Source organism: Anas acuta, unplaced genomic scaffold (genome assembly GCF_963932015.1).
Source record: "Anas acuta unplaced genomic scaffold, bAnaAcu1.1 SCAFFOLD_357, whole genome shotgun sequence".
Lineage (NCBI taxonomy): Eukaryota > Metazoa > Chordata > Aves > Anseriformes > Anatidae > Anas > Anas acuta.
Genome location: NW_027076106.1, coordinates 1 through 24,871, shown reverse-complemented (window position 1 = coordinate 24,871; position 24,871 = coordinate 1). Strand labels below are relative to the sequence as shown.

At 63.0% G+C, this 24,871-nt stretch overlaps 1 protein-coding gene across 1 annotated transcript; it reads right to left on the bottom strand.

Annotated features, from left to right (window-relative positions):
* Positions 1-22,694, bottom strand: LOC137848979 (SH3 and multiple ankyrin repeat domains protein 1-like; the record flags this gene model as incomplete). Its single annotated transcript, XM_068668459.1, has 12 exons — positions 1-174; positions 579-692; positions 2,390-2,559; positions 6,682-6,955; positions 7,182-7,248; positions 7,338-7,415; positions 9,327-9,443; positions 11,113-11,406; positions 13,812-14,011; positions 17,553-17,661; positions 19,178-19,249; positions 22,491-22,694. Coding segments are annotated over 12 exons (1,779 nt in total), but the record flags the coding sequence as incomplete, so codon positions are not given.
* Positions 22,695-24,871: the final 2,177 nt, after the last annotated feature.

Here is a 24,871-nt window from a genome sequence, read left to right as displayed (position 1 = left end):
TGATTTGGGGCATTTTGGGGACAAGTGGGGGGGGATTTGGGGTTGGGGAGGGTCCTGGGGTGGGTTTGGGGGGGTTTTGGGGTTTGGGGGGGCCTCACCTGGGGGCGTCGAAGCTGTCGTAGGACCCCACGGTGTAGTGGCGGAAGAGGCGCTTGGCTTTGTCACTGCGGCTCTCTGGGGGGGGGGGGGCACACAGGGGTCGGGGGGGCACCCCAAAATTTGGGGGGGGGTCCGGGGAGTCCGGGGAGGGGGGGGGCAGCCCAAAACACGGGGAGTTTGGGGGCCCTGGGGGGTGTTTTAGGGGAGGGAGGAATTGGGGGGTGGGCGAGGGGGGGTCCCATTGGGGGAGGGGGCCCAGATTGGGGGGGTCTGTTTTGGGGTCCCCCCCCAGGGCTTTGTTTTGGGGTCCCCCTCCAGGGCTTTGTTTTGGGGCCCCCCCCAGGGCTGTGTTTTGGGGTCCCCCCCAGGCGATGGGTCCCATTTAGGGGGCAAAATTTTGGGGTCCCATTTGGGGTCAAGGTTGGGGGTCCCAATTTGGGGGTCTGGGGTCGTGTTTTTTTTTGGGGGGGGGTCCGTACCGGCCTTCCCTTCGGGGGTGCGCGCGGGCACCTCCTCGACGCACTCGGAGGGGAACCAGCCCACGCGGCCCCGCGCCTGCCCCTCCCAAAATCCCCCCTCGCCCACGCTGAGCACTGTGCAAAAAATTTGGGGGGGGGGAATGGGGGTGGGCACGGCACCCCCAGACCCCCCCCGTACCCCTAACCCCCACCCCGCACCCCTAAATCCCCCCACTCCAGGGCATGCGCCCAAGCACCCAGTGTGCCCCCCCTGAAATGGATCCAAGTGTCCAGGGCAGCCAAAAATGCACGGAATTGACCCAAAATCGGCTCAGGTCACCCAATATCCACCCAAAATGGCCCCAGGGGCACCCAATGTTCACCCAAAATCGACCCAGGTCACCCAAAATGCACCCAGGTCACCCAATGTCCACCCAAAATCGACCCAGGTCACCCAAAATGCACCCAAGTCACCCAATGTTCACCCAAAATCGATCCAGGGGCACCCAATGTCCACCCAAAATGCACCCAAGGTCACCCAAAATGCACCCAGGTCACCCAACATCCACCCAAAATAGACCCAGGGGCACCCAACGTCCACCCAAAATGCACCCAGGTCACCCAATGTTCACCCAAAATTGACCCAGGTCACCCAAAATGCACCCAAGGTCACCCAAAATGCACCCAAGGTCACCCAATGTTCACCCAAAATGCACCCAAGGTCACCCAATATCCACCCAAAATGGCCCCAGGGGCACCCAATGCCCAACCCAACACACGCACCCCGGTGTTGGGGCACCCAATGCCCACCCAAAATGCACCCAGGTCACCCAAAATGCACCCAAGGTCACCCAAAATGCACCCAGGTCACCCAAGGTCCACCCAAAATCGACCTAGGGGCACCCAATATCCACCCAAAATGCACCCAAGGTCACTCAGCGTTCACCCAAAATGCACCCAGGTCACCCAAAATGCACCCAGGTCACCCAACATCCACCCAAAATGCACCCATGGTCACCCAATGTTCACCCAAAATCGACCCAGGTCACCCAAAACGCACCCAGGTCACCCAATATCCACCCAAAATGCACCCAGGGGCACCCAACACTCAACCCAATGCATGCACCCCGGTGCTGGGGCACCCAATGCCCACCCAAAATGCACCCAGGGGCACCCAAAATTCACCCGGGTCACCCAATATCCACCCAAAATGCACCCAGGTCACCCAACATCCACCCAAAATGCACCCATGGTCACCCAATGTTCACCCAAAATCGACCCAGGTCACCCAAAACGCACCCAGGTCACCCAATATCCACCCAAAATGCACCCAGGGGCACCCAACACTCAACCCAACGCATGCGCCCTGGTGTTGGGGCACCCAACGCCCACCCAAAATGCACCCAGCTCACCCAAAATGCACCCAGGTCACCCAATATCCACCCAAAATGCACCCAGGGGCACCCAACGCCCAACCCAACGCACGCACCCCGGTGTTGGGGCACCCAATGTCCACCCAAAATGCACCCAGGTCACCCAATATCCACCCAAAATCAACCCAGGTCACCCAATGTTTACCCAAAATCGACCTAGGGGCACCCAATGTCCACCCAAAATTGACCCAGGTCACCCAAAATGCACCCAGGTCACCCAATATCCACCCAAAATGCACCCAATGCCCACCCAAAATGCACCCAGCTCACCCAACATCCCCCCAAAAATCCACCCAGGGGCACCCAACCCTCAACCCAACCCGGGCGCTGGGCACCCACCACTCACCCCTGGGTGCCCCCACCCCCCACCCCCCCCCCACCCCCCCGTAGCCCACCTACCCTTGATGCGCTCGCCCTTGCTGAGCGAGAGCTCGCCCTCGCCCTGCGCCTGGTAGGGTCGCACGGCCAGGAAGGAGCGGCCGGGCACGGCCGAGTAGAGCTTGCGCTTCACGCCCCGGGGGCCCAGGGACCCCCCGGGGGCGCCCGGCTCGCGACCCCCCCCGCTAGAGCTGCGGGAGCACCGGGAGGTTGGGGGCAAGCCGTCAGGGTTGGGGGGCGCGGTGGTGTCCCCCCCCATTGTCCCCAGCGTCCTCATCATCCTCATCATCCTCATCATCCTCATCATCCTCAGCGTCTCCAGAATTATCTCCAGCATCCTTATCATGATCTCCATCATCCCCGTTATCTCCATCGTTCCCATTATCTCCTTCGTCCCCAATATCCCCATTGTCCCCAATATCCCCATTGTCCCCAGCATCCTCATCATCCTCAGCGTCTCCATCGTTTCTATAATTATCTCCAGCATCCTTATCATGATCTCCATCATCCCCGTTATCTCCATCGTTCCCATTATCTCCATCGTCCCCAATATCTCCATCGTCCCCAATATCCCCATCGTCCCCAATATCCTCATCGTCCCCGTTGTCCCCATCATTTCTATCATTGTCTCCATCATCCTCATCATCCTCAGCGTCTCCAGAATTATCTCCAGCATCCTTATCATGATCTCCATCGTCCCCATCATCTCCATCATCCCCATCATCTCCATCGTCCCCAATATCCCCATTGTCCCCAATATCCTCATCATCCCCATTGTCCCCATCATTTCTATCATCGTCTCCATCATCCCCATCATCCCCATCATCTCCATCGTCTCCATCGTCCCCAATATCCTCATTGTCCCCAAAATCCTCATCATCCCCATTGTCCCCATCATTTCTATCATTGTCTCCATCATCCCCATCGTCCCCATTGTCCCCATCGTCCCCATCGTCCCCAATATCCTCATTGTCCCCAATGTCCTCATCATCCCCGTTGTCCCCATCATTTCTATCACTGTCTCCATCATCCCTGTTGTCCCCATCATCTCCATCATCCCCAATATCCTCATCATCCCCGTTGTCCCCATCATTTCTATCATTGTCTCCATCATGCCCATCATCTCCATTGTCCCCATCATCTCCATCATCCCCGTTGTCCCCATCATTTCTATCACTGTCTCCATCATCCCCATTGTCCCCACAATTTCCGTCATTATTTCCATCATCCTCATCATCCTCATCATCCCCATTGTCTCCATCATCCCCAATATCCTCCTCATCTCCATCGTCCTGACCATCTCCATTATTATTTCCATCATCCCCATCATCTCCATCGTCCCCGTTGTCCCCATCATTTTTATCACTGTCTCCATCATCCCCGCTGTCCCCGTAATTTCCGTCATTATTTCCATCATCCTCATCATCCTCATCATCTCCATCATCTCCATCGTCCCCAATATCCTCCTCATCTCCATCGTCCCCATCATCTCCATCATTATCTCCACCATTCTTATCATTATTCCTATCATCCCTATTGTCCCCATCATTCCCATTGTCTCCACCATCTCCATCATCATCTCCATCATCCCCATCATCTCCATCATCCCCATTGTCTCCACCATCCCCAATATCCTCCTCATCTCCATCATCCTGACCATCTCCATTATTATCTCCATCATCCCCATCATCTCCATCGTCTCCATCATCCCCAATATCCTCATCATCCCCGTTGTCCCTATCATTTCTATCATTGTCTGCATCATCCCCATCATCTCCATCATCTCCATCATCTCCATCGTCCCCGTTGTCCCCATCATTTTTATCACTGTCTCCATCATCCCCGCTGTCCCCATAATTTCCGTCATTATTTCCATCATCCTCATCATCTCCATCATCTCCATCATCTCCATCGTCCCCATCATTCCCATCGTCCCCAATATCCTCATCGTCCCCGTTGTCCCCATCATTTCTATCATTGTCCCCATCATCTCCATCATCTCCATCATCCCCATCATCTCCATCATCCCCAATATCCTCATCATCCCCATTGTCCCCACCGTTCCTATCATTTATCTCCATCGTCCCCATCATCTCCATCATCCCCATTGTCCCCATCATCCCCAATATCTTCATCACCCCCATTGTCCCCATCATTTCTATCATTGTCTCCATCATCCTCATCATCTCCATCGTTCCCATTGTCTCCACCATCCCCAAAATCCTCATCATCCCCATTGTCCCCATCATTTCTATCATTGTCTCCATCATCCCCATCATCTCCATCATCCCCAGTATCCTCATCATCCCCGTTGTCCCCAACGTTCCTATCATTTATCTCCATCATCCCCATCATCTCCATCATCCCCAATATCCTCATCATCCCCGTTGTCCCCATCATTTCTATCATTGTCTCCATCATCCCCATCATCTCCATCGTCCCTGTTGTCCCCATCCTTTCATCATTGTCTCCATCATCCCCACTGTCCCCGTAATTTCCGTCATTATTTCCATCATCCTTACCATCTCCATCATCCCCATCGTCTCCATCATCCCCAATATCCTCCTCATCTCCATCGTCCTGACCATCTCCATTATTATTTCCATCATCCCCATCATCTCCATCGTCCCCATTGTCCCCATCATTTTTATCACTGTCTCCATCATCCCCGCTGTCCCCGTAATTTCCGTCATTATTTCCATCATCCTCATCATCCTCATCATCTCCATCATCTCCATCGTCCCCAATATCCCCATCATCCCCAATATCCTCATCCCCGTTGTCCCCATCATTTCTATCATTGTCTCCATCATCCTCATCATCTTCATCGTCTCCATCATCCCCGTTGTCTCCACTGTTCCTATCATTTATCTCCATCGTCCCCATCATCTCCATCATCCCCAATATCCTCATCATCTCCATTGTCCCCACCGTTTCTATCATTTATCTCCATCGTCCCCATCATCTCCATCGTCCCGGTTGTCCCCATCCTTTCTATCACTGTCTCCATCATCCCCATTGTCCCCACAATTTTCGTCATTATTTCCATCATCCTCATCATCTCCATCATCTCCATCATCTCCATCGTCCCCATCATCCCCATCGTCCCCAAAATCCTCATCATCCCCATTGTCCCCATCATTTCTATCATTGTCTCCATCGTCCCCATCATCTCCATCGTCCCCATCATCCCCATCGTCCCCAATATCCCCATTGTCCCCAATATCCTCATCGTCCCCGTTGTCCCCATCATTTCTATCATTGTCTCCATCATCCTCATCATCTCCATCATCCCCATCATCTCCATCATCCCCAATATCCTCATCATCCCGGTTGTCCCCATCATTTCTATCATTGTCTCCATCATCTCCATCGTCCCTGTTGTCCCCATCCTTTCTATCACTGTCTCCATCATCCCCATTGTCCCCATAATTTCCGTCATTATTTCCATCATCCTCATCATCCCCATCATCTCCATCGTCCCCAATATCCCCATCATCCCCAATATCCTCATCAACCCTGTTGTCCCTATCATTTCTATCATCATCCCCATCATCTCCATCGTCCCCGTTGTCCCCATCATTTTTATCACTGTCTCCATCATCCCCGCTGTCCCCGTAATTTCCGTCATTATTTCCATCATCCTCATCATCTCCATCATCCTCATCCTCATCATCTCCATCATCCCCATCATCTTCATCACCATCCTCATCTCCACCATCCCCATCAACCCCATTGTCTCCATCATCCCCATCATCTTCATTGTCTGCATCATCCTCACCATCTCCATCATCTTCGTTGTCTCCATTGTCCCCATCATCCTCATCCTCATTGTCTCCATCATCCCCATCGTCTCCATCATCCCCATCATCTTCATCATCTCCATCATCTTCATCACCATCCTCATCCTCATCATCCCCATCATCTTCATCATCCTCATCCTCATCATCCCCATCATCTTCATCATCCTCATCATCTCCATCATCCCCATCATCTTCATCATCCTCATCCCCATCGTCTCCATACTTCCCATCATCATCATCCTCATCATCTACATCACCCCCATTGTCTCCATCAACCTCATCATCATCCTCACCCTCATCATCTCCATCATCCCCATCATCTTCATCATCCTCATCATATCCATCATCCCCATCATCTCCATCATCCTCATCATCTCCATCATCCCCATCATCTTCATCACCATCCTCATCTCCCTCATCCCCATCACCCCCATCGTCCCCATCACCCCACTGTCCCCATTGTCCCCATCGCCCCCCCACCCCTATGTCCCCCCCCTTGCCCCCCAATACCTGGGCCTCCCACGGGGCTGCCTGCGGGGCTCCTCGGGGTGCCGGCCCCGGGAGGGGGAGCGGGCGCGAGCCCCTCGGGGGCTGCTGGCGCTGCGCAGGGTGCCCGTGGGGGCGCGGGGGGCTGGGGGGGCGCCGGGGGGGCCCCTCAGAGCCCACTCGGGCCCCCCCGCCCCGGCGTCGCTGTTGGCCCGCAGCAGGCGCTGGGGCAGGGGCAGCGCCCCCCGCGCCCCCTCCCGGCGACGCCCCGCGAACTGGGGGCTCTCCTGGAACGGCACTGGGATGGGGGGGGGGGCACCCATGGGTGGGGGGGCACCCATGGGTGGGGGGGGGGCTCCCATGTCCTCCCTTAGCTCCCCTGTGTCCCCCCATCCCTTTATATCCCCCCCATATCCCGCACGCCCCCCAATGTCCCCATGTCCCCAGCGCCTCCCCAATGTCCCCAGCGCCCCCCCAATGTCCCCAGTGCCCCCCCCCATGTCCCCACACCCCCCCCCACTCACCCACATCCGAGTCCCGGTGGTTCTTGATCAGCTCCCCCAGCTCGAAGTTCCCCGCGATGACGGCCACCTGGGGGGGGACACGTTGGGGACACACTCAGCTGGGGGTCCCCGCGCCCCCCCCACCATGTCCCCCCCCCCGTGTCCCCGTGTCCCCACCTGGAAGGGGGTCTGCCCGCTGTTGTTCTTCACCTCCTTGTTGGCCCCGCGGTACAGCAGGATGCGGGCGCAGCTCTCCTGGGGGGGGCACGGCACGTGGCCCCATATCCCAATGTCCCCCATGTCCCCATGTCCCCATATCCCCTGTCCCCAATCCTCTTGTCCCATATCTCCACGTCCCCATGGCCCCATATCCCATGTCCCCATGGCCCCATATCCCCTGTCCCCAGTCCTCTTGTCCCATATCTCCACGTCCCCATGGCCCCATATCCCATGTCCCCATGGCCCCATATCCCCTGTCCCCAGTCCTCTTGTCCCATATCTCCACGTCCCCATGGCCCCATATCCCATGTCCCCATGGCCCCATATCCCCTGTCCCCAGTCCTCTTGTCCCATATCTCCACGTCCCCATGGCCCCATATCCCATGTCCCCATGTCCCCAATCCCTCTGATCCCATATCCCCATGACCCCAAGTCCCCCATGTCCCCATATCCCGTACCCCTATGTCCCCCATGTCCCCATGTCCCCATGTCCCCAATCCTCTTGTCCCATATCTCCACGTCCCCATGGCCCCATATCCCATGTCCCCATGTCACCCTTGTCCCGTGTAGGCCACGTCCCACATCCCCCTGCCCCACGTCCCATACCCCAATGTCCCCATATCCCACCCCCCCTTGTCCCATATCCCAATTTCCCCGTGTCCCATATCCCCGTGTCCCCCTGCCCCTATATCTTACATCCCCCATGTCCCCAGTCCCTATATTCCCGTCCCTACATCTTACTTCCCCATATCCCCATGTCCCACATCCCAATGTCCCCATCCCCGTGTCCCTGTCCCCATATCCCCCATCCCCATATCCCCACATCCTTGTCCCCATGTCCCCATCCCCATGTCCCTGCCCCCATGTCCCTGTCCCTGTGTCCCCATCCCCGTGTCCCTGTCCCCATATCCCCCATCCCCATATCCCCCATTCCCATATCCCCATGTCCTTGTCCCCATATCCCTGTCCCCATGTTCCCATCCCCACATCTCCAACCCCATGTCCCCATCCCCACGTCTCCATCCCCATATCCCATCCCCATGTCCCCGTCCCTATATCCCCCATCCCCATGTCCCCATCCCCGTGTCCCCATCCCCGTGTCCCCATCCCCGTGTCCCCATCCCTGTGTCCCCATCCCTATATCCCCCATCCCCATGTCCCCATCCCCATCCCCACATCCCCGTGTCCCTATCCCCATTCCCATATCCCTGTCCCTGTCCCCATGTCCCACAACATCCCCATATCCCCTGTCCCCATGTCCTTGTCCCCATGTCCTTGACCCCATTTCCCTGTCTCCATGTCCCCATCCCCATGTCCCCATCCCCGTGTCCCCGTCCCTATATCCCCCATCCCCATGTCCCCATCCTCATATCCCCATGTCCCTATCCCCATCCCCATATCCCCGTCCCTGTCCCCATGTCCCACAACATCCCCGTGTCCCCATCCCCGTGTCCCCATCCCCGTGTCCCCGTCCCTATAACCCCCATCTCCATGTCCCCTATCCCCATGTCCCCATCCCTGTGTCCCCATCCCTGTGTCCCCATCCCTGTGTCCCCCATCCCCATCCCCACATCCCCGTGTCCCTATCCCCATCCCCGTATCCCTGTCCCTGTCCCCATGTCTCCATCCCATCCCCATGTCCCCATCCCCATATCCCCATCCCCACGTCTCCATCCCCATATCCCATCCCCATATCCCCTGTCCCCATGTCCTTGTCCCCACGTCCTTGACCCCATTTCCCTGTCTCCATGTCCCCATCCCCATATCCCCGTCCCTGTCCCCATGTCCCAAAACATCCCCATGTCCCCATCCCCATGTCCCCATCCCCGTGTCCCCATCCCCATGTCCCCATCCCTGTGTCCCTGTCCCCATATCCCCCATCCCCATGTCCCCATCCCAGTGTCCCCATCCCCGTGTCCCCATCCCCGTCCCCCCCGGTGTCCCCACCTTGTTGTATAGGGCGCAGATGTGCAGGGCGGTGTTCCCGGAGGCGTTCTGCGCCGCCGCCTCGGCCCCATAGAAGAGGAGGTGCTCGAGGTGCTGCGAGTGCCCGTGCTGGCACGCCTGGGGACACGGGGACACGGGGCGTGGGACACGGGGACGCGCCGGGGGGCTTGGGGGGTGCTGGGGGATACTGGGATATGGGGGAGGTAATTGGGGAATGTGGGACACTGGGGACATGGGGATATTGGGGGGCATTGGGGGACATTGGGGGACACGGGGACACTGGGGGACACTGGGGGACAGGGGGACATTGGGGGACACGGGGACACTGGGGGACACTGGGGGACACTGGGGGACAGGGGGACATTGGGGGACACAGGGAGATTGGGGGACACTGGGACATGGGGGAGGTAACCGGGGAATGTGGGACACTGGGGACATGGGGATATTGGGGGGCACTGGGGGACACTGGGGGACAGGGGGGATTGGGGGGCATTGGGGGACAGGGGGACATTGGGGGACACTGGGGGACAGGGGGGATTGGGGGGCATTGGGGGACAGGGGGATATTGGGGGACACTGGGGACACGGGGATATTGGGGGACACTGGGGGACACAGGGAGATTGGGGGACACTGGGGGCATGGGGGAATTGGGGGACACTGGGGGACAGGGGGACATTGGGGGACATTGGGGGTCACAGGGAGATTGGGGGACACTGGGGCCATGGGTGAGATATTGGGGAACATGGGAGGGACACTGGGGACATGGGGACATTGGGGGACACTGGGACATGGGGACACAAGGACACTGGGGGACACTGGGGGGTATAAGGACATTGGGGGAGATACTGGGGTCATGGGGGAGATACTGGGGAACATTGGGGGGCACTGGGGACATGGGGGGACATGAGGGCATTGGGGGACACTGGGACATTGGGGGACACTGGGGGTGATGGGGGAGATACTGGGGAACGTGGGGGGACACTGGGGGACATGGGGACATTGAGGGGACATTGGGGACCATAGGGAGGACACTGGGGCCATGGGGCCATGGAGATACTGGGGAACGTGGGGACATTGGGGGACACTGGAGATGATACTGGGGACCATGGGGACATTTGGGGACACTGGGGATGATACTGGGGACCATGGGGACATTTGGGGACACTGGGGCCATGGGGCCATGGAGGAGATACTGGGGACCATGGGGATATTGGGGGACACTGGGGATGATACTGGGGACCATGGGGACATGGGGGGACACTGGGGATGATACTGGGGACCAGGGGGACACTGGGGATGATACTGGGGACCATGGGGACATTGGGGGGGACACTGGGAACCATGGGGACACTGGGGGACACTGGGGACCATGGGGATATTGGGGACCATGGGGAGGACATGGGGACCATGGGGACATGGGACATGGAGGATATGGGGACGTGGAGGATATAGGGACACGGGGACTTGGGGACATGGGGACATGGGGACATGGGGACTTGGGGACTTGGGGACTTGGGGACTTGGGGACACGGGGACTTGGGGACATGGGGACATGGGGACTTGGGGACATGGGGACTTGGGGACATGGGGACATGGGGACATGGGGACTTGGGGACCTGGGGACAGGGGGACATGTGGACATGGGACATGGAGGATATGGGGACATGGAGGATATAGGGACATGGAGGATATAGGGACACGGGGACTTGGGGACATGGGGACATGGGGACTTGGGGACATGGGGACAGGGGGACATGGGGACATGGGGACATGGGGCCACGGTGACCTGGTGGATCTCCTGCCAGCCGTTCTCGTCGACGGTGCCGATGTGGGCGCGGTTGTAGAGCAGCAGCTCGCAGCAGCGGGGGTCGCCCCCCACCATGGCCGTGTGGTACAGGGGGGTCAGCCCCCGGCGGTCCTTGTAGTTGGGGGAGCCCCCCAGGTCCAGCAGCGCCTGCGGGGACGCCCAGCACCCAGCACCCGCTGCACCCGGTGCCCATTGCACCCATTGCACCCAGCACCCATTGCACCCAGTGCCCATTGCACCCATTGCACCCATTGCACCCAGCACCCGTTGCACCTGGTGCCCATCGCAACCAGCACCCATTGCACCCATTGCACCCAGTGCCCATCGCACCCATTGCACCCAGCACCCAGTGTGCCCGTTGCAACTGGCACCCATTGCACCCATTGCACCCAGTGCACATTGCACCCAGCGCCCATTGCAACCAGTGCCCATTGCAACCAGCACCCATTGCACCCATTGCACCCAGCACCCAGTGTGCCCATTGCACCCAGCACCCATTGCACCTGGGTGTGCAGCGCCCACTGCACCCAGCACCCATTGCACCCAGTGCCCATTGCAACCAGCACCCGCTGCACCCAGTGCCCATTGCACCCATTGCATCCAGCACCCGGTGTGCCCTTTGCAACTGGCACCCATTGCACCCAGCGCCCATTGCACCCAGCGCCCATTGCACCCAGTGCCCATTGCATGCATTGCACCCATCAGCCATTGCACCCAGCACCCATTGCACCCATTGCACCCAGTGCCCATTGCACCCATTGCACCCAGCACCCGCTGCACCCAGTGCCCATTGCACCCATTGCACCCAGCACCCGCTGCACCCAGTGCCCATTGCACCCATTGCATCCAGCACCCGCTGCACCCAGTGCCCATTGCACCCATTGCATCCAGCACCCATTGCACCCAGCACCCACTGCACCCAGCTCCTATTGCACCCGTGCAAGCACAACACCCTCACACGCATTGCACCCAGCACCCATTGCACACGTGCACCCATTGCACCCCCTTGCAAGTGCAACCCCCTTGCATGCCCAGCACCCACGCACGCTGCAGCAGCACACACAGCACCATGCACACCCATGGGTGCCCGTGCACCCTCCCACACCCAGGGGTCCCTATCACCCATGGGTCCCTATCACCCATGGGTGCTCATCCACCCTCCCACACACCCATGGGTCCCCAACACCCAGGGGTCCCTATCACCCATGGGTCCCCATCACCCATGGGTGCCCATACACCCTCCCACACCCAGGGGTCCCCAACACCCATGGGTGCTCATCCACCCTCCCACACACCCATGGGTCCCCGACACCCAGGGGTCCCCACCACCCAGGGGTCCCTGCCACCCATGGGTGCTCATCCACCCTCCCACACCCAGGGGTCCCCGCCACCCAGGGGTCCCCATCACCCATGGGTGCCCGTGCACCTTCCCACACACCCAGGGGTCCCCACCACCCAGGGGTCCCTGCCACCCATGGGTGCCCGTGCACCCTCCCACACCCAGGGGTCCCCATCACCCATGGGTGCTCATCCACCCTCCCACACACCCAGGGGTCCCCACCACCCAGGGGTCCCCATCACCCATGGGTGCCCATGCACCTTCCCACACACCCATGGGTCCCCACCACCCAGGGGTCCCCATCACCCATGGGTGCCCGTGCACCCTCCCACACACCCAGGGGTCCCCACCACCCAAGGGTCCCCATCACCCATGGGTGCCCGTGCACCCTCCCACACACCCAGGGGTCCCCACCACCCAGGGGTCCCTATCACCCATGGGTGCCCATGCACCTTCCCACACACCCATGGGTCCCCACCACCCAGGGGTCCCCATCACCCATGGGTGCCCGTGCACCCTCCCACACACCCAGGGGTCCCCACCACCCAAGGGTCCCCATCACCCATGGGTGCCCGTGCACCCTCCCACACACCCAGGGGTCCCCACCACCCAGGGGTCCCTGCCACCCATGGGTGCCCGTGCACCCTCCCACACCCAGGGGTCCCCGACACCCATGGGTGCTCATCCACCCTCCCACATCCAGGGGTCCCCACCACCCAGGGGTCCCCATCACCCCTGGGTGCCCGTGCGCCCTGTCACACCCAGGGGTCCCCACCACCCAGGGGTCCCTGCCACCCATGGGTGCCCATGCACCCTCCCACACACCCAGGGGTCCCCGACACCCAGGGGTCCCTATCACCCATGGGTGCGTGTGCACCCTCCCACACCCAGGGGTCCCCGAAACCCAGGGGTCCCCATCACCCAGGGGTGCCCATGCACCCTCCCACACCCAAGGGTCCCCATCACCCATGGGTGCTCATCCACCCTCCCACGCACCCATGGGTCCCCGACACCCATGGGTGCTCATCCACCCTCCCACACAGCCAGGGGTCCCCGACACCCAGGGGTCCCTATCACCCAAGGATCCCCGCCACCCATGGGTGCTCATCCACCCTCCCACACCCAGGGGTCCCCACCACCCATGGGTGCTCGTCCACCCTCTCACACCCAGGGGTCTCCAACACCCATGGGTCCCTATCACCCAAGGGTCCCCATCACCCATGGGTGCCCGTGCACCCTCCCACACCCAAGGGTCCCTGCCACCCATGGGTGCCCATACACCCTCTCACACCCATGGCTCCCCACCACCCATGGGTCCCCACCACCCATGGCTCCCCACCACCCCGGGGTCCCCGCCACCCATGGGTGCCCCCCGCGTACCAGCAGGGCGGGGGTAGCGGCGGGTGCAGACGGCGCGGTGCAGGGCGGTGGCGCCGTCGCGGGCGCGGAAATCGAGGTGGGCGCCCCCCAGGCACAGCAGCCGGATGATCTCCACCTCCCCCGGCCCCTCGCGCTGCGCCGCCAGCGTCAGCGGCGTCTCTGGGGACACCCGGTGGCACCCGCGTCACCCAGGGGGGCACCCAAGGGTGCCCGGCGGCACCCATGTTAAACCCCCGGGGAAAGGGAGCCGGGGGTGTAATGGGGCGGGGGGCTGCAGGGGGCTTGGGGACGATGTGGGGCGCGTGGGGACGTGGGTAGGGAGGGGGTGACGGCACCCTGGGGTGTCACTGGGGACATGGGGGTGTCCCCAAGGGGCTCAGGGACACCCTGGGGTGTCACCAGGGGTATGGGGGTGGCCCCAAAGGGTTAAGGGATATCCCAAGGGTGTCCCCAAGGGGCTTGGGGACATCCCAGGGGTGTCACCAGGGACATGGGGGTGTCCCCAAGGGACGTGGGGGTGTCCCCAAGGGGATAAAGGACACCCTGGGGTGTCACCGGGGACATTCTGGGGTGTCACCAGGGGTATGTGGGTGACACCAAGAGGATAAGGGACATCCCAGGGGTGTCCCCAGGAGTGTGGGGTTGTCCCAGGGGGCTTGGGGACATCCCAGGGATGCCACCAGGGACATGGGGGTGTCCCCAGGGGGCTTGGGGACATCCCAGGGGTGCCACCAAGCACACAGTGATGTCCCCAAGGGTCTCAGGGACACCCTTGGGCTGTCCACAGAGACACAGAAATGTCCCCAAAGGGACACGGGACATCCCAGAGGTGCCACCAAGGACGTGGCAATGTCCCCAGGGGGCTTGGGGACATTCTGGGGGTGTCCCCAGGGATACGGGGGTGTCCCCAGGGTCTTGGGGACATCCTGGAGGTGTCCCCAGGTATAGGGGGAGGTCCCCAGGGTGCTCAGGGACATCCCAGGGGTGTCCCCAGGGATACGGGGGTGTCCCCAGGGGGCTTGGGGACATCCCAGGGGTGCCACCAGGGACATGGGGGTGTCCCCAGGGGGCTTGGGGACATCCCAGGGGTGCCACCAAGCACACAGTGATGTCCCCAAGGGTCTCAGGGACACCCTGGGGCTGTCCCCAGAGAAACAGAGATGTCCCCAAGGGGACACGGGACATCCCAGAGGTGCCACCAAAGACGTGGCAATGTCCCCAGGGGGCTTGGGGACATTCTGGGGGTGTCCCCAGGGGTATGGGGGTGTCCCCAGGGGGCTTGGGGATATTTCGGGGGTGTCCCCAGGGATACGGGGGTGTCCCCAGGGGGCTTGGGGACATCCTGGAGGTGTCCCCAGCTATAGGGGGAGGTCCCCAGGGGGCTTGGGGACATTCTGGGGGTGTCCCCAGGTGGCTTGGGGACATCCCAGGGGTGCCACCAAGGATATGGGGGTGTCCCCAGGGATACAGGGATGTCCCCAGGAGTGCCACCAGGGACATGGGGGTGTCCCCAGGGGGCTCGGGGACATCCCAGGGGTGCCACCAAGGATATGGGGGTGTCCCCAGGGGGCTTGGGGACATCTCAGGGGTGCCACCAGGGATACGGGGGTGTCCTCAGGGGGATTGGGGACATTCTGGGGGTGTCCCCAGGTATATGGGGAGGTCTCCAGGGGGCTTGGGGACATCCCAGGGGTGTCCCCAGGGATACGGGGGTGTCCCCAGGGGGGTTGGGGACATTCTGGGGGTGTCCCCAGGGATACGGGGGTGTCCCCAGGGGGCTTGGGGACATCTCAGGGGTGCCACCAGGGATACGGCAATGTCCCCAGGGGGCTTGGGGACATCCCAGGGATGCCACCAGGGATACGGGGGTGTCCCCAGGGGGCTTGGGGACATCCTGGGGGTGCCACCAGGGATACGGGGGTGTCCCCAGGGATACGGGGGTGTCCCCAGGGGGCTTGGGGACATCCCAGGGGTGCCACCAGGGATACGGGGGTGTCCCCAGGGGGCTTGGGGACATCCCAGGGGTGCCACCAGGGATATGGCAATGTCCCCAGGGGGCTTGGGGACATCCTGGAGGTGTCCCCAGGTATATGGGGAGGTCACCAGGGGGCTTGGGGACATCCCAGGGATGCCACCAGGGATACGGGGGTGTCCCCAGGGGGCTTGGGGACATCCCAGGGATGCCACCAGGGATACGGGGGTGTCCCCAGGGGGCTTGGGGACATTCTGGGGGTGTCCCCAGGGATACGGGGGTGTCCCCAGGGGGCTTGGGGACATTCTGGGGGTGTCCCCAGGGATACGGGGGTGTCCCCAGGGGGCTTGGGGACATCCCAGGGGTGTCCTCAGGTATATGGGGAGGTCACCAGGGGGCTTGGGGACATCCCAGGGGTGCCACCAAGGATACGGGGGTGTCCCCAGGGATATGGGGGTGTCCCCAGGGGGGTTGGGGACATCCTGGAGGTGCCACCAGGGACATGGGGGTGTCCCCAGGGGGCTTGGGGACATCCCAGGGGTGCCACCAGGGACATGGGGGTGTCCCCAGGGGGCTTGATGACATCCCAGGGGTGCCACCAGGGATACGGGGGTGTCCCCAGGGGGCTTGGGGACATCCTGGAGGTGTCCCCAGGTATAGGGGGAGGTCACCAGGGGGCTTGGGGACACCCCAGGGGTGCCACCAGGGATACAGGGGTGTCCCCAGGGGGCTTGGGGACATCCTGGAGGTGTCCCCAGGTATATGGGGAGGTCACCAGGGGGCTTGGGGACATCCCAGGGGTGCCACCAGGGATACGGGGGTGTCCCCAGGGGGCTTGGGGACATCCCAGGGGTGCCACCAGGGATACGGGGGTGTCCCCAGGGGGCTTGGGGACATCCTAGAGGTGTCCCCAGATATAGGGGGAGGTCACCAGGGGGCTTGGGGACATCCCAGGTGTGCCACCAGGGATACGGGGGTGTCCCCAGGGATATGGGGGTGTCCCCAGGGGGCTTGGGGACATCCTGGAGGTGTCCCCAGGTATATGGGGAGGTCACCAGGGGGCTTGGGGACATCTCAGGGTTGCCACCAGGGATACGGGGGTGTCCCCAGGGATATGGGGGTGTCCCCAGGGGGCTTGGGGACATCCCAGGGGTGTCCCCAGGGATACGGGGGTGTCCTCAGGGGGCTTGGGGACATCCTGGAGGTGTCCCCAGGTATAGGGGGAGGTCCCCAGGGGGCTTGGGGACATCCTGGAGGTGTCCCCAGGTATATGGGGAGGTCCCCAGGGGGCTTGGGGACATCCCAGGGGTGCCACCAGGGACATGGGGGTGTCCCCAGGGGGCTTGGGGACATCCTGGAGGTGTCCCCAGGTATATGGGGAGGTCACCAGGGGGCTTGGGGACATCTCAGGGATGCCACCAGGGATACGGGGGTGTCCCCAGGGGGCTTGGGGACATTCCAGGGGTGTCCCCAGGGGGCTTGGGGACATTCTGGGTGTGTCCCCAGGGATACGGGGGTGTCCCCAGGGGGCTTGGGGACATCCCAGGGGTGCCACCAGGGATACAGGGATGTCCCCAGGGGTGCCACCAGGGCCATCACATCCTCCCCAGGGACATGGGGCTGGGCTGCCAGGGACACCGAGGCACAGGACGGGGGACACGGGGACGTGGGGACAGGGGGACAGGGGGACAGGGGGACAGGGGGACATGGGGACAGGGGGACACTCACCCCCCGAGTCGGAGTCGTGGTAGTTGGGGTCGAGGCCGCGGTCCAGCAGCCGCGCCACCTTCTCGGCCGAGCCGTGCTGAACATAGTCCAGGAACTTGCGCAGCCCCGTCTGGGGACATGGGACATGGGGACACCGGGGGGGGACACCGGGGGGCAGGAGGACACCGGGGGATGTGGGGACACCCGGGGGCAGGGGGACAGCTGAGGGTTACCAGGGGACATGGGGACACTGGGGGGACACCAGGGGGCAGGGGGACACCAGGGGACATGGGGAGAGCTTGGGGACATGGGGACACCAGGGGGATATGGGGACACTGGGGGGCAGGGGGTTACCAGGGGACATGGGGACACCAGGGGACCGGGGGACAGCTGGGGGTCACCGGGGGGCAGGGGGACACCGGGGGACAGGTGGACACCAGGGGACGTGGGGACATGGGGAGAGCTTGGGGACAGGGGTACACCAGGGGGACACCAGGGGGCAGGGGGACAGCTGGGGGTCACTGGGGGGCAGGGAGACACCAGGGGACGTGGGGACACCAGGGGGACACCAGGGGACCGGGGGCATCTGGGGGTCACCGGGGGACATGGGGACACCTGGGGGACACCGGGGGGGGCACCGGGGGACAGGGGGACACCAGGGGACGTGGGGACACTGGGGGGACACGGGGGGACAGCTGGGGGTCACCGGGGGGCAGGGGGACACCAGGGGACATGGGGACACCAGGGGGACACCCGGGGGCAGGGGGACAGCTGAGGGTCACCAGGGGACATGGGGACACTGGGGGGACACCAGGGGACAGCTGGGGGTCACTGGGGGACATGGGGACAGCTGGGGGTCACTGGGGGACATGGGGACACTGGGGGGACACCAGGGGGCAGGGGGACACCAGGGGACGTGGGGACATGGGGAGAGCTTGGGGACATGGGGACAAGGGGGGATATGGGGACATCGGGGGGCAGGGGATTACCAGGGGACATGGGGACACGGGGGGGACACCAGGGGACAGCTGGGGGTCACCAGGGGATGTGGGGACACCGGGGGGACATGGGGGACATGGGGGACACTGAGAGGACAGTGGGGGCGTAGGGGGTGTGGGGGGACACTGGGGACACTGCGGGGACACCGAGGGGTGCGGGGACACTGGGGGGGGGCACGGGGAGGTGTGGGGACACTGTGGGGACACTGGGGGAATACTGGGGGGATACTGGGGCCATGGGGGCACCGTGGGGACATTGGGGTCATGGGGGGGACATTGGGGTCATGGGGGGGACATTGAGGTCATGGGGGGTCATGGGGGGGACATTGGGGTCATGGGGGGGACATGAGGTTATGGGGGGACATTGGGGTCATGGGGGGGTCATGGGGTCATGGAGGGGACATTGGGGTCATGGGGGGGCCATGGGGTCATGGGGGGGACATTGGGGTCATGGAGGGGTCATGGGTCATGGGGGGGGTCACGGGGTCACCAAGAGGTCACGGGGGGCCACCACGGGAGCCTATGGGGAACCCCAGCAGGGGGCGTGGCCAAGCAGAAGGGGGCGTGTCCCAGAGGAGGGGGGCGTGGTCAGATTAAAAAGGGGGCGTGGCCAAGGGGCGGGGGGCGTGGCCAGGGGGCGGGGCTTACCTTGGTGTGCAGCTTGGCCAGCTGCTTCTCGTCCAGGTTGGTCTGCTTGTACACCCGCGTCTTGTACCGGAACTGGGGGGCGGGGTCACACAGGGACACGCCCCCTCGGAGGCCACGCCCCCTCGGAGGCCACGCCCCCCAAGGCCACGCCCCCCCCCGAGGCCACGCCCCCTCCCATTCATCCCATGCTGCGCCCTCAAGCTCCACCCACTCTGGCTCGGCCCCGCCCACCGCAGGCCACGCCCCCAAGCTCGAAGGGGGCGTGGCCAATAAGGGACACGCCCACTTTTAGCCACGCCCACTCAGGCCACGCCCACTGCCCCGGCGGTGACCCCGCCCCCTGCCCCTCCCCAGGCCCCCCCCACCCTTTTGACCCCGCCCACAGGTGCCCCGCCCATGTTGACCACGCCCACTTTTCCCGCCACGGGAGGCCACGCCCACCTGTAGCCACGCCCATACAAGCCCCGCCCACCTCTGGCCACGCCCCCTGAGCCTGACCACGCCCTTCCTGAGCCCCCAGACCCCCTCCCATCCCCCAACCCCACCCTTTAGACCCCACCCCCTTATGCCCCACCCCTTTAAGCCCCGCCCCTTAAGCCCCACCCCATTAAACCCCTCCCACCTCTTGACCACGCCCCCTGAGCCCCCAGACCCCCTCCCATTCCGCAACCCCACCCCTTGAGACCCGCCCCTTTGATGCCCCACCCCTTTATGCCCCACCCATTTAGGCCCCGCCCCTTTAGTCCCCGCCCACCTCTGACCACGCCCCCTGACCCTGACCACGCCCCCTGAGCCTGACCACGCCCCCCAGAGCCCCCAGAGCCCCGCCCATTCCCCAACCCCACCCCTTTAGACCCCACCCCTCTCACCCCACCCCTTAAGCCCCGCCCCCTCGTGCCCCACCCATTTAACCCCACCCCCTTAAGGCCCCACCCCTTTAAGCCTCGCCCACCTTTGACCACGCCCCCTGAGCCTGACCACGCCCCCCCAGAGCCCCCAGACCCCCTCCCATTCCCCAACCCCACCCCTTTAGACCCCACCCCTTTGATGCCCTACCCCTTTAAGCCCCGCCCCCTCTCGCCCCACCCCTTTAAGCCCCGCCCACCTCTGGCCACGCCCCTGAGCCTGACCACGCCCTTCCTGAGCCCCCAGACCCCCTCCCATCCCCCAACCCCACCCTTTAGACCCCACCCCCTTGGTACCCCACCCCTTTAGACCCCGCCCTCTCTCACCCCACCCATTTAAGCCCCGCCCTTTAGGCCCCGCCCACCTCTTGACCACGCCCCCTGAGCCTGACCACGCCCCCCAGACCCCCTCCCATTCCCCAACCCCACCCCTTTAGACCCCACCCTCTCTCACCCCACCCTTTAAGCCCCGCCCTCTCGCGCCTCAACCTTTTCAGACCCCGCCCTTTTAAGCCCCGCCCACCTCTGACCACGCCCCTGAGCCCCCAGAGCCCCTCCCATCCCCAACCCCACCCCTTGAGACCCCACCCCTTTTATGCCCCACCCCCTTATGCCCCTCCCCTTTAGGCCCCGCCCCTTTAAGCCCCTCCCACCTATGACCACGCCCCCTGAGCCTGACCACGCCCTTCCAGAGCCCCCAGACCCCCTCCCATTCCCCAACCCCACCCCTTTAGACCCCACACCATTGTACCCCACCCCTTTAAGCCCCGCCCCTCGAGCCCCACCCTTTTAAGCCCCACCCCTTTAAGCCCCACCCCTTTAAGCCCCTCCCACCTCTGACACGCCCCCTGAGCCTGACCACGCCCCCCAGAGCCCCCAGACCCCTCCCCTTCCCCAACCCCACCCCTTTAGGCCCGCCCCTTTAAGCCCCGCCCACCTCTGGCCACGCCCCCTGACCCTGACCACGCCCTTCCTGAGCCCCCAGACCCCCTCCCATTCCCCAACCCCACCCCTTTAGGCCCCGCCCCCTCGCGCCCCACCCCTTTAAGCCCCACCCCCTTGCACCCCACCCCTTAAGCCCCGCCCCTTTAAGCCCCTCCCACCTATGACCACGCCCCCTGAGCCTGACCCCGCCCTTCCCGAGCCCCCAGACCCCCTCCCATTCCCCAACGCCGCCCCTTTAGACCCCGCCCCTTTGATGCCCCACCCCTTTAAGCCCCACCCCCTTAAGCCCCACCCCTTTAAGCCCCGCCCACTTCTGACCACGCCCCCTGAGCCTGACCACGCCCCCCCAGAGCCCCCAGACCCCCTCCCCTTCCCCAACCCCACCCCTTTAGACCCCACCCCCTTGTACCCCCACCCCTTTAAGCCCCACCCCTTTAAGCCCCGCCCCTTATGCCCCACCCCCTTAAGCCCCACCCACCTCTGACCACGCCCCAGAGCCCCCAGAGCCCCTCCCATTCCCCAACCCCACCCCTTTAGACCCCACCCCCTTGTACCCCACCCCTTTAAGCCCCGCCCCCTCGTGCCCCACCCCTTTAAGCCCCGCCCCTTTAAGCCCCTCCCACCTCTGACCACGCCCCCCCAGAGCCCCCAGACCCCCTCCCATTCCCCAGCCCCACCCCTTTAGACCCCACCCCCTTATGCCCCACCCCTTTGGGCCACGCCCCTTTGGGCCACGCCCACCTCTTGACCACGCCCCCTGAGCCTGACCACGCCCTCCAGAGCCCCCAGACCCCCTCCCATTCCCCAACCCCACCCTTTAGACCCCACCCCCTTGTACCCCCATCCCTTTAAGCCCCGCCCCCTTAAGCCCCACCCCATTAAACCCCGCCCCTTTAGACCCCACCCCCTTATGCCCCACCCCTTTAAGCCCCGCCCCCTCGCTCCCCCTTTTAAGCCCCGCCCCCTCGGGCCCCACCCTTTAAGCCCCGCCCCTCGAGCCCCACCTTTTAGGCCCCGCCCCTCTCACCCCACCCCTTAAGCCCCGCCCCCTTAAGCCCCACCCCATTAAACCCCGCCCCTTTAGACCCGCCCTCTCTCACCCCACCCCTTTAAGCCCGCCCCCTCGAGCCCCACCCCTTTAAGCCCCGCTCATTTAAGCCCCGCCCACCTCTGACCACGCCCCTGAGCCCCCAGACCCCCTCCCATTCCCCAACCCCACCCCTTTAGACCCCACCCCTTGTACCCCCACCCCTTTAGACCCCACCCCCTTATGCCCCACCCCTTTAAGCCCCGCCCCTTAAGCCCCACCCCATTAAACCCCGCCCCTTTAGACCCCGCCCCCTCAGGCCCCACCCTTTTAAGCCCCGCCCCCTTGTACCCCACCCTTTTAAGCCCCGCCCCCTCGCACCCCACCCCTTTAAGCCCCTCCCCCTCCAGGCCCCGCCCCTTTAAGCCCCGCCCACCTCGAGGTAGGGCACCCCCTGCTCGAAGCTCTGGGGGTAGTCGCGCAGGGGCCGCTCCTCGTCCAGGAATTTGGCGTCGCGGCCGGCGGCGGCCGGCTGGAAGAGGCCGTAGTTGAGGCCGTCGTGGAGCCCCTCGGTCAGCGTGCACAGCACCTGCTGCTTGGCCGCCCACACCGCCGCCCCCGGGTCGAAGCGCAGGCACTTCTGGGGGGGGGACGTCAAAATTAGGGGGGGGGGCTACCCCCCTAAATAATGGGGGGGGGGGGGGTTCCAGGTGGGGGAGGTTGAAATGGGGACAGGGGGATGGGGAAAGGGAAGGGAAGCACTAAATGTGGCTGGGGAGGGGTGGGGGGGGGGGGATGCCCCCCTGAATGGACCTGGGGGGGTTTGGGGATGGGGACCCCCCCTAAATGCACCCATGGGGGGTCCTGGGAATGGGAGTGCCCCTAAATGGACCTGGGGGGGGGGCTTGGGGATGGGCCCCCCCCCTAAATGCAGCCATGGGGGGTCCTGGGAATGGGAGCCCCCCAAAATGTGCCTGGGGGGGGGTTTGGGGATGGGACCCCCCCCAAATGTACCTGGGGAGGGCCTTGGGGATGGGGACCCCCACCCAAAAGCACCCATGGGGGGTCCTGGGAATAGGACCCCCCCAAAATGTGGCTGGGGGGGGTTGGCGGGGGATGCCCCCCCTAAATGGACCGGGGGGGGGGTTGGGGATGGGGACCCCCACCTAAATGTACATGGGGGGGGGCCTTGGGGATGGGGACCCCCCCAAATGCACCCATGGCATGTCCTGGGAATGGGGACCCCCCCAAATGTGCCTGGGGGGGGCCTTGGGGATGGGGACCCCCCCCCAAATGCACCCATGGGGGGTCCTGGGAATGGGGAGTGTCCCTAAATGGACCTGGAGGGGGGATTGGGGATGGGGACCCCCACCTAAATGCACCATGGGGGGTCCTGGGAATGGGGACCCCCCCCAAATGTACCCATGGAGGGTCCTGGGAATGGGCCCCCCCCATATTTCCAGCCCTCCCCCCCATTTATGGGGACTGCCCTTATTTTTGGGAGACCTCCCCCATTTATGGTGACCCCCCCCTCATTTTGGGTAGACCCCCATATTATGGGGAACCCCCTCTTTTGGCCTAAACCTTTTTTGGGGGAGATACCCCATTTATGGGACCCCCCCCAATTTATGGGGACACCCCCTCTACTTTTGGGGCCCCCCTGTTTGGGGACCCCCTCTTTTGAGGGATGCCCCCCCTACATTTGGGTACTCCCCCCCTTATGGGCATCCCCCCTTATTTTGGGGACCTTCCCCTTATGTTTGGGGGACCCCCCCTTATTTGGAGACCCCCCCTTATTTGGAGACCCCCCTTATTTTGGGGGACCCCCCTGATTTTGGGGACCCCCCTGATTTTGGGGGACACCCTCCCTATTTGGGTACTCCCCCCCTTATGGGCATCCCCCCTTATTTTGGGGACCCTCCCCTTATTTTTGGGGGACCCCCCCTTATTTGGAGACCCCCCCTTATTTGGAGACCCCCCTTATTTTGGGGGACCCCCTGATTTTGGGGACACCCTCCCTATTTGGGTACTCCCCCCCTTATGGGCATTCCCCCTTAATTTTGGGGACCCTCCCCTTATTTTTTGGGGACCCCCCCTTATTTGGAGACCCCCCCTTATTTTGGGGGCCCCCCCCTGATTTTGGGGGACACCCTCCTATTTGGGTACTCCCCCCCTTATGGGCATTCCCCCTTATTTTGGGGACCTTCCCCTTATTTTTGGGGAACCCCCCCTTACTTGGAGACCCCCCCTGATTTTTGGGGGACCCCCCTGATTTTGGGGACACCCTCCTATTTGGGTACTCCCCCCCTTATGGGCATTCCCCCTTAATTTTGGGGACCCTCCCCTTATTTTTGGGGGACCCCTCCTTACTTGGAGACCCCCCTTATTTTGGGGGACCCCCTGATTTTGGGGGACACCCTCCCTATTTGGGTACTCCCCCCCTTATGGGCATCCCCCCTTATTTTGTCCAACCCCCCCTTATTTTTGGGGGACCCCCCCTTACTTGGAGACCCCCCCCTTATTTTGGGGGACCCCCCTGATTTTGGGGGACACCCTCCCTATTTGGGTACTCCCCCCCTTATGGGCATCCCCCCTTATTTTGGGACCCTCCCCTTATTGGGACCCCCTGGGGACCCCCCCTATTTGGAGACCCCCCCTGATTTTTGGGGACCCCCCCTTATTTTTGGGGGACCCCCCCTTATTTTGGGGGACACCCTCCCTATTTGGGTACTCCCCCCCTTATGGGCATCCCCCCTTATTTTGGGGACCCTCCCCTTATGTTTGGGGACCCCCCCCTATTTGGAGACCCCCCCCTTA